Genomic DNA, 10,614 nt, shown 5'->3' with positions numbered 1-10,614 from the left:
CCTCACATCCTCAGCTGTGCCTTGATATATAATGAAAATGTTGATACTGAAAAGAAACTAAAGGTTTTCTGACAAATGTAGTGGGGTGTACTCATTTATGCTGAGCACTGTATATATATATATATACTCCTCCTTGAACCATCACCTTATCGTGGTGGAGGGGTTTGCGTGTTCCAATGATCCTAGGAGCTATGTTGTCCGGGGCTTTATGCCCTGGTAGGGCCACCAAGGCAAACTGGTCCTAGGTGAGGATGAGACAAAGAGCGGTTCAATAAACCTCCAATGAAAATAAAACTGTGGACGACGCTTTCCCTTGCCGGACGCTGGTCACCGGGGCCCCCTCTGGAGCCAGGCCTGGAGGTGGGGCTCGATGGCGAGCGCCTGGTGGCTGGGCCTACACCCATGGGGCTCGGCCGGGCACAGCCCGAAGAGGTAACGTGGGTCCTCCTCCCTATGGGCTCACCACCTATGGGAGGGGCCAAGGAGGTTGGGTGCAGTGTGAGTTGGGTGGTGGCGGGCGGGACCTTGGCGGTCTGATCCTCGGCTACAGAAACTGGCTCTTGGGACGTGGAATGTCACCTCTCTGAAGGGGAAGGAGCCTGAGCTAGTGCGCGAGGTCGAGAGGTTCCGGCTAGATATAGTCGGACTCACCTGAACGCACAGCTTGGACTCTGGAACCAATCTCCTTGAGAGGGGCTGGACTCTCTACCACTCTGGAGTTGCCCCCAGTGAGAGGCCGAGCAGGTGTGGGCATACTTATTGCCCCGACTTGGAGCCTGTGCATTGGGGTTTACCCGTGGAGAGAGGGTGGCCTCCCTCCACCTCGGGTGGGGAAGGGTCCTGACTGTTGTTTGTGCGTATGCTCTAACAGCAGTTTGGAGTATCCACCCTTTTGGAGTCTCTGGAGGGTTGCTAGAGGGCATACCTTCTGGGGATTCCCTCGTTTTGCTGGGAGACTTCAATGCTCACGTGGGCAATGACAGTGAGACCTGGAAGGGCGTGATTGGGAGGAATGGCCCCGATCTGAACCTAGCGGTGTTTTGTTATTGGACTTCTGTGCTCGTCATGGATTGTCCATAACGAACACCATGTTCAAGCATAAGGGTGTTCATATGTGCACTTGGCACCAGGACACCCTAGGCCTCAGGTCGATGATCGACTTTGTGGTCGTGTCGCCGGACTTGCGCCATATGTCTTGGACACTTCGGGTGAAGAGAGGGGCGGAGCTGTCAACTGATCACCACCTGGTGGTGAGTTGGCTTCATGGTGGGGAAGATGCGGTCAGACCTGGTAGGCCCAAGCGTGTTGTGAGGGTCTGCTGGGAACGGCTGGCAGAGTCCCCTGTCAGAAGTAGCTTCAACTCCCACCTCCGGCAGAACTTTAACCACGTCCCGAGGGAGGTGGGGACATTGAGTCGAATGGGCCATGTTCCGTGCCTCTATTGTTGAGGCGGCTGACCGGAGCTGTGGCCGCAAGGTGGTGGTGCCTGTCGTGGCGGCAATCCCGAACCCGTTGGTGGACACCGGCGTGAGGGATGCCGTCAAGCTGAAGAAGGAGTCCTATAGGACTTTTTGTCCTGTGGGTCTCTGGAGGCAGCTGATAGGTACCGGCAGGCCAAGCGAACGCGGCTTCGGTTGTTGCTGAGGCAAAACTTCGGGCATGGGAGGAGTTTGGAGAGGCCATGGAGAACGACTTTGGACGGCTTCGAGGAGATTCTGGTCCACCGTCCGGCGTCTCAGGAGGGGAAGCAGTGCAGTGTCAACACCGTATATGGTGGGGATGGTGCGCTGCTGACCTCACTTCGACGTTAGGGTCGGTGGGAGGAGTACTTGAAGACCTCCTCAATCCCACTAACATGCCTTCCAATGAGGAAGCAGAGCCTGGGGACTCTGAGGTGGGCTCTCCCATCTCTGGGACTGAAGTCACCGAGGTGGTCAAAAACCTCGTTGGTGGCAGGGCCCGGGGTGGATGAGATCGCCGGAGTTCCTTAAGGCTCTGGATGTTGTAGGACTGTCTTGGTTGACACGTCTCTGCAACATCGCATGGACATCGGGACAGTGCCTCTGGATTGGCAGACGGGGTGGTGGTCCCCTCTTTAAAAGGGGACCGGAGGGTGTGTTCCAACTATAGAGGGATCACACTCCTCAGCCTCCCTGGAAAAGTCTATTCGGGGTTCTGGAGAGGAGGGTCCGTCGGATAGTGAACCTCGGATTCAGGAGGAACAGTGTGGTTTTAGTCCTGGTCGCGGAACAGTGGACCAGCTCTTCACCCTTAGCAGAGTCCTGGAGGGTGCATGGGAGTTTGCCCGACCGGTCTACATGTGTTTTGTGGACTTGGAAAAGGCATTCGACCGTGTCCCTCGGGAATCCTGTGGGGGTGCTCGGGAGTATGGGGTACCGGACCCCTGATAAGAGCTGTTCGGTCTCTGTACAACCGGTGTCAGAGCTTGGTCCGCATTGCCGCAGTAAGTCGAGCCCGCTTCCAGTGAGAGTTGGACTCCGCCAGGGCTGCCCTTTGTCACCGATTCTGTTCATAACTTTTATGGACAGAATTTCTAGGCGCAGCCAGGGTGTTGAAGGGGTCCGGTTTGGTGGACTCAGGATTGGGTCACTGCTTTTGCAGATGATGTTGTCCTGTTTGCTTCATCAGGCCGTGATCTTCAGCTCTCTGGATCGGTTCGCAGCTGAGTGTGAAGCGGCTGGGATGAGAATCAGCACCTCCAAATCCGAGAGCATGGTCCTCAGCCGGAAAAGGGTGGAGTGCCCTCTCAGGGTTGGGGGAGAGATCCTGCCCCAAGTGGAGGAGTTCAAGTATCTCGGGTCTTGTTCACGAGTGAGGGAAGAATGGAGCGTGAGATCGACAGGCGGATCGGTGCGGCATCCGCAGTGATGCGGGCTCTGCATCGGTCTGTCGTGGTGAAAAGGAGCTGAGCCGTAAGGCAAAGCTCTCAATTTACCAGTCGATCTACGCTCCTACCCTCACCTATGGTCATGAGCTATGGGTAGTGACCGAAAGAACGAGATCGCGAATACAAGCGGCTGAAATGAGTTTCCTCCGCAGGGTGTCTGGGCTTTCCCTTAAAGATAGGGTGAGAAGCTCAGTCATCCGGGAGGGGCTCAGAGTAGAGCATCGAGAGGAGTCAGATGAGGTGGCTCGGGCATCTGATCAGGATGCCTCCTGGACGCCTCCCTGGTGAGGTGTTCCGGGCACGTCCAACCGGGAGGAGGCCCCGGGGAAGACCCAGGACACGCTGGAGGGACTATGTCTCCGGCTGGCCTGGGAACGCCTTTGGGATTCTCCGGAAGAGCTGGAAGAAGTGGCCGGGAGAGGGAAGTCTGGGCCTCTCTGCTTAAGCTGCTGCCCCGCGACCCGACCTCGGATAAGCGGAAGAGGATGGATGGATGGATTGATGGATATATATATATATATACTGTATATGTGTGTGTGTCTATATGTGAATATATGTATATGTATAGATTTTCATATGTATAGATATATGTAAATATATTTAACTGCCTTTTGTTTCTTTTTTTTTGCAGAACTTTGCCTCAGATTTGTACTGTTTAAATAAAGTTTGACTTGACTTGACTTCAACTCCCAGCCTGCTTTGCAGGTCTCCACCAGTGAGATGCTGCCATCGTGTGCACTAGGGACGGGGAGGCAGACATAACTACCAGCAGCAGCCACTTTTTGTCCTTCCTAGAAGGCTTGCCATCCAGCCAAAGAACTGGCAGCCACCCTAGTCACAATACTGGACCATCCTTGACGTTCCATCATAGCCCCCTTTAACATTTTGCACACTATATTGTGTTGTAAATGTACTTTTAAAGGATTAATGTGCCATTCTTATTCACCAATCTACACTCAAAAAAACCCATAACAGCAAAGTGACAACATGTTTCCCGAAGGTTGTGCAAATTTATTTAAAATCAAAAATGTTAAGGTGGCACATTCAGCCACTAAGAGTGACACTCTGCGAGCTTAGTGAGTCACTGCACTTGTCATGACTCGCAGTGGACAGAAATGGAGCAAAATCAGGTGTTCATGATGACCTTTGTCATTTAGGGAGCCACCCTGCCTGTGAGGCCACCTAGTGGACAACATGAAATTCACAATACAAAGGCCCTATGCAGAAAAGTCACTTATGAAATCCTCCAGTGGCAGGCGCAGCATCCAGCAGTGTCACTAGAAAGAGCCGTCACACCTACCAGGCCTTACAATGTGGAAATCTGGAAAGATCTGTGGTATGCAGTCATGATTTGGAGGTCACTTTGTATGAAAATTAGAGAAACACACAATAAAGATGAGGCTGAGATCAGAATTCATGCTAGAAGGAAACGTTTATTTCAAGTTTCAAAGGATGCAGGGGTCAGGAGAGGGGCAAAGGGGGCTTGTGAAGTGTAAAGCAGAGTGAAGATCTGCCGACCTCCAGGTGTCCCTCTGTGGATTCAACAGGCTCCTTGTTTGGCAATATAGAGGGGACTGGTGGTACCTCTGTAAAGGAAAGACATGTAAAGAATTACACCAGAGAGCCGAGATATCCACTCCGTGACGCTTCCTTCATTCCACTCACAGGAGACTTTAAGAGCCGCCCTCAACTCCACCTGCACACCTGAGACAGGTATGGGACGGCAACACCTGTGGTGGTCCTGCATCAGGTGACCACCATCCACTCAGCATGACAGCTTAGTTAATAAAAGGAACACATTGCATGCAGGGAGTCCATATGTAGAATATTATGGGATATCTGAACTGTTTCTATCTCATTATTTTAAAAGCTGACTGACATTGTACACTTGTGATTAACAAGGACAGAAGTGGCTAATAATTATTAAAAAGTTCAGATGACCCCAAACACACCTGGCATGCTGGACCACCATGCCAATTACATGACCTGCCTGTGATCTGAGTGTAAAAAAGAAGGAAGCCACTGTGTCCTCCCTGCAAGCTGCTTCACTACACACCATGAAAGGCGCTATATAAAAGTCCTAAACCTGCCTGTTCACTCCCAGTCACAGATCTTCTGACCGTTGCCTGTGAAACTTTGTGGAAAAATGGAAACAACTGAAAGAGAATGGAAGAGAGGCCTGACAGAAACAGCTGCTCCTGTGTGAGCAGAAGACACAGAGAATCAACACGCAGAATCAGAAAATTACCTGGGAACAATGAAAGGATTAACACCAGAAGCGTTAAAGGGGTTCTCCTACCAGAAAGTTCTTGATGCCAGGCTAACCAGCTCCTCACCAAACACACAGCAGCCTGACAATTTTCCATACTGCAGTCTGAAGATTTGTGACTCGACTAAAGAAAGAGGATTTCCAGACATTTACAAGAAGAGAGTTGGGAGAATTTTGTTGAGAGGCTGACATTACTGTGTCTAACATTGGAGTTCATTATGAATCTCAGCTAGAGGGGATGCACAAACCAATGTGTTTCTTCATGGTGGTCCCAAGCCCTGATTAATATGGGAGGGTTATGACAGGAAGGGCATCCGGTGTAAAATTTTGCCAAATTAATCTGCGGACAACAATACCAATTTCCATACCAGGTTAACAACGACCGCCACCAATACTGTTAGCCAACATGGTGCTGGCAGAAATTGGGCTGTTGTAAGCCGAAGAAGAAGAAGATGAAGAAGGGGGAGACGTGTCAATAGGATAGAGGAGAGGAGGAAGGTAAAGAGAGCGGAACTGAGGGAAGGAACTTTGAATGTTGGCAGTATGACTGGTAAGGGGAGAGAGGTAGCAGATATGATGGAGAGAAGGAAGGTTGATATATTGTGTGTGAAGAGGGGAGTAAGGCCAGGTGGATCAGAGGTGGGTTCAAATTGTTCTCTCATGGTGGGCATAGGAGGAGAAATGGGGTAGGTGTTATTCTGAAGGAACAGCACGTCAAGAGTGTTTGGAGGTGAAAAGAGTGTCAGAGAGAGTGATGATTATAAAGCTGGAAATTGAAGGTGTGATGATGAATGTTAGTGCATATGCACCGCAAGTTGGGTGTGCAATGGGTGAGAAGGAAGATTTCTAGAGTGAGTTGGATGAAGTGATGAACAGAAAGTGGTGATTGGAGCGGATTTCAATGGGCATGTTAGTGAAGGGAAGGTATGGTGTCAAGGAGAGGAATGAAGAAGGTCAGAGGATAGTGGATTTATGAAAAGGATGGGCATGGCTGTGGTGAATAAGAAGAGGGAGGAACACAGGGTGACGTACAACAGTGTAGGAAGATGCACACAGGTAGATGACATCCTATGCAGAAGAGTTGATCTGAAGGAGACTGAAGACTATAAAGTGGTGGCAGGGGAAAGTGTAGTTAAGCAGCATAGGATGGTGGTCTGTAGGATGACGTGGGAGATCACGAAGAGGAAGAGAGTGAGGGCAGAGCCAAGGATCAAATGGTGGAAGTTGAAAAAAGAAGACTACAGGGTTGAGTTCAGGGAGGAGGTGAGACGGGCACTGGGTGGCAATGAAGAGTCACCAGACAGCTGGGCAACTACAGCAGATGTAGTAAGGGTGACAGCAAAAAGGGTGCTTGGCATGACATCTGGAAAGAGGAAGGAGGAAAAGTAGACCTGGTGGTTTTCTCCAGCCGTCTGGAGTTTTTTTGTTTTTTCTGTCCCCCCTGGCAATTGAACCTTACTCTTTTTCGATGTTAATGTTGATTTATTTTGTTTTATAATTGTGTCTTTCATTTTTCTATTCTTTAATATGTAAAGCACTTTGAGCTACTGTTTGTATGAAAATGTGCTATATAAATAAATGTTGTTGTTGTTGTTGAAATGGAGAAGTACAGGAGAGTATACAGAGGAAGAGGATGGCAAAGAAGTGGGATAGTCAGAGAGATGCAGAAAGTAGACAAGAGTACATAGAGATAAGGGACACAGTGAAGAGAGAGGTGGTGAAGGCTAAAGAAAAGGAGTATGATGAGTTGTATGAGAGGTTGGACACTAAGGAGGGAGAAAAGGACCAGTGGGCTACAGAGAGGGGCCGAGCTGGGAAAGATGAGCAGCAGGTTAGGGTGATGAAGGATAAAGATGGAAACAAACTCACAAGTGAGGAGAGTGTGGTGAGCAGATGGAAAGAGTTCTTTGAGAGGCTGTTGAATGAAGATAATAAGAAAGAGAAAGAAGGTTAGATGAAGTGGAGATAGTGAATCAGGAAGTGCAACGGATTTGCAAGGACGAAATTAGGACAGCGATGAAGAGGATGAAGAATGGAACAACCGTTGGTCCAGATGACATACCTGTGGATGCATGGAGGCGTTTAGAAGAGATGGCAGTTTTTAACCAGATTGTTTAATGGAATGTTGGAAAGAGAGAGGATGATGAAGAGTGGAGGAGAAGTGGACTGGTGGGCCGATATTTAAGGATAAGGGGGATGTGCAGGACTGCAGTAACTACAGGGGAATAAAATTGATGAGCCATAGCATGAAGTTATGGGAAAGAGTAGTGGAAGGTCAGTTAAGAAGTGAGGTGATGATCAGTGAGCAGCAGGATGGTTTCATTCCAAGAAAGAGCACCACAGATGTGATGTTTGCTCTGAGTATGTTGATGGAGAAGCAGAGAGAAGGCCAGAAGGAGTTGCATTGCGTCTTTGCAAACCTGGAGAAAGCAAATGACAGAGTGCCTGAGAGGAGCTGTGGTATTGTATGAGGAAGTCGGGAGTGGCAGAGAAGTACGTAAGAGTTGTACAGGATATAAACGATTGAAGTGTGACTGTGGTGAGGTCTGCAGTAGGAGTGACGGATGTGGGATTACATCAGGGATCGCCTCTGAGCCCCTTCTTTTTGTAATGGTGATGGACAGATTGACAGACGAGATTAGACAGGAGTCCCCATGGACTGTGATGTTTGCTGATGACATTATGATGTGTAGTGAGAGTAGGGAGCAGGTTGAGGAGACCCTGGAGGGGTGGACAGATGAGAGGAGAGGAATGAAGGTCAGTAGGACCACCACAACAGAATACATGTGTGTGAATGAGATGGAGATCAGAAGAGTGGTGAAGGAGTAGAGTTGGTGAAGGTGGGGGAGTTTAAATACTTGGGATCAACAGTACAGAGTAACGGGGAGTGTTGAAGAGAAGTGAAGAAGAGAGTGCAGGCAGGGTGGAGTGGATGGAGAAGAGTGTCAGGAGTGATTTGTGACAGACGGATATCAGCAAGAGAGAAAGGGAAGGTCTACAGGACGATAGTGAGACCAGCTATGTCATATGGGCTGGAGACGGTGGCACAGGAGACAGGGCCGGAGGTGGCAGAGTTAACGATGTTAAGATTTGCATTGGGTGTGACGAGGATGGACAGGATTAGAAATGAGGACATTAGAGGGTCAGCTCAGGTGGGACGGTTGACAGACAAAGTCAGAGAGGAGAGATTGCGTTTTATTTGGACATGTGCAGAGGAGAGATGAGGGGTATATTGGGAGAAGGATGCTAAAGATAGAGCAGCTAGGCAAGAGGAGAAGAGGAAGGCCTAAGAGGAGGTTTATGGATGTGGTGAGATAGGACATGCAGGTGATGTGTGTGACAGAGCGAGATGATGAGGACATAAAGATATGGAACAAGATGATCCGCTGTGGCAACACCTAACGGGAGCAGCCAAAAGAAGAAGAAGATGAAGTAGGGGTGCTAATCACTCTGCTGCCATGGCATTAAACTGTAAAAAAGTGTTATATAAAACAATAAGCTTCAATCCAAGTCATGGAGTCCCTCTGTGATCCTTTGTGAATCACTACATCTCCATTGCTGCTATTTGCAAATACTACTTGGAATTCACTATCAAAAAGTGCTTTATAAGTCATAGATTTGTATGGCAACTTCCCATCATGGCCTTCCTTGTGTGATCTTGTGTAGTTCCCCTCCCTGCTGGGTCCATAATATAATTAAAATGCTGTTCATTAACTTTAATGGGCCTTTAGATGGAGTTCATTACACAAGCACACTATAAAAAATCACCAAACAGTCTTTTTCAGTGCCCTCCATTGATTCCCTCATAGGTTAAAGTCATCTGTCTAAACGTCAATATCTGAACTTTCAGTTGGGTTTCAAAGCCCTTGTTACTTACCGCTTCACCACACAGTATGAGCAGACGCTGGTGTAGGTCTGGCCATCGGTGGCACACACAGGGTTGTTGCGAGTCGTGCAGTCAAGATTCACAAGGGCCTTACAGTTGGGCTACAGAAATGGAGAGCAGAAGGTCAACTGCACGTAAGTAGCCAGGAGAAAACCTGAAGGAGAAAACATGAGGAGACCCTTACCTGTGGGGGGATGTCTGCCCCGCTTGTCAAAGCTGTAGAAGAAAAGAGGATGAAACCCGTCATTGAATACTTCCTGAAACATCTAAAAAAACGTCAATCTTCATCCATTTTCAGAAATAAACATTGAGGAGGACATAATAGTAAGAATCTGTCATCAAATCAGACGTCACATTACACAAAATACATCCATCAGTGCCATCGTCATACACAGCATGTGCTGCTCTGAGCTGACGGCTACACTGATGGGCTTTGAAGGCACAAACTCCTCAGTGGGCTCCTCTCTAGCAACCCTTGTGTGATCCTGAGGGGCTGACATTCCCTCCTGCTATCTATCTGTCTGTCTATTATAGTGCCTTTCAATAGCTATCTGTCCTATTAAAGCTTTCATATCTAACTATATACTCTCTGCATTATATAGCACCTTTTGTACCTGTTAATATGTCATGTAAAAGTCAGGTGGCACAGTGGCACAGTGGTAGTGCTGTTTCGTGTTCTACCTGATGGTACAGAGCTTTACCTGAGCTCTCCTCCTAAATAAAGAAAGGGGCTTTGTCTGCCCACTCGTATTTTCCTAAAATGGCTAACATTTTACAGGTTCTGCCAGGGGTGTGTACAGTTATAAATACAACTCTACCTAAATTAAACATATTTAACACATTCATGTTAAAGAAAAACAGAGCATCAGTAACAAAACTCAGAGGGAGAGAACACACAAAACCCACATAAGTAGAAATCAGAACTAAACTTGAAAGAAATTGAATTATTTCCCATTAAACCTTCTTAAAGCCAGTTTTTACTAATCAGTTTAATTTATTTGTCACCAAACCTGTCCACTGTGGGGAAGACGCAAACTGAGTAATAAGCAGGAATCTCACCTGAGAGGCAAATGAAGGCGACACAGCAGCAGGAGGCGATGGCAGACATCTCGACTCGTCTCGTTGGCGTGTGTGTGTCAGACTCAGACTGGCCACCCAACACGCTGGAGCCCTCAATTTATAAGGCGGCACATGAGGATAACAAATAAAAAAAAAAAAACCTGCAGGCATTGATCCTCCCGATTACTGAAAATTCAAAACTGTTGTAAATTAAGAAATGCCTTAGAGATACACATGTCACATAGATAGATAGATAGATAGATAGATAGATAGATAGATAGATAGATAGATAGATAGATAGATAGATAGATGAAAGGCACTATATGATAGATAGATAGATAGATAGATAGATAGATAGATAGATAGATAGATAGATAGATAGATAGATAGATAGAAAGGCACTATATGATAGATAGATAGATAGATAGATAGATAGATAGATAGATAGATATATGATAGATAGATAGATAGATTGAAAGGCACTATATGATA

General features: G+C 47.7%; 1 protein-coding gene across 1 annotated transcript; it reads right to left on the bottom strand.

Annotated features, from left to right (window-relative positions):
• Positions 1-4,321: 4,321 nt before the first annotated feature.
• LOC120522823 (serine protease inhibitor Kazal-type 1-like) lies at positions 4,322-10,205 on the bottom strand. The gene is made up of 4 exons (XM_039743503.1): positions 10,123-10,205; positions 9,248-9,279; positions 9,055-9,164; positions 4,322-4,494 (listed from the first exon to the last, which is right to left on the bottom strand). The coding sequence occupies exons 1-4, from the start codon at positions 10,169-10,171 to the stop codon at positions 4,449-4,451; spliced, it is 237 nt and encodes a 78-aa protein (XP_039599437.1). The 5' UTR covers positions 10,172-10,205; the 3' UTR covers positions 4,322-4,448.
• Positions 10,206-10,614: the final 409 nt, after the last annotated feature.

Source organism: Polypterus senegalus, unplaced genomic scaffold, assembly GCF_016835505.1.
Source record: "Polypterus senegalus isolate Bchr_013 unplaced genomic scaffold, ASM1683550v1 scaffold_3049, whole genome shotgun sequence".
NCBI lineage: Eukaryota > Metazoa > Chordata > Cladistia > Polypteriformes > Polypteridae > Polypterus > Polypterus senegalus.
The sequence above is the reverse complement of the archived record's forward strand: the minus strand, read 5'-3'. Positions and strand labels throughout refer to the sequence as shown.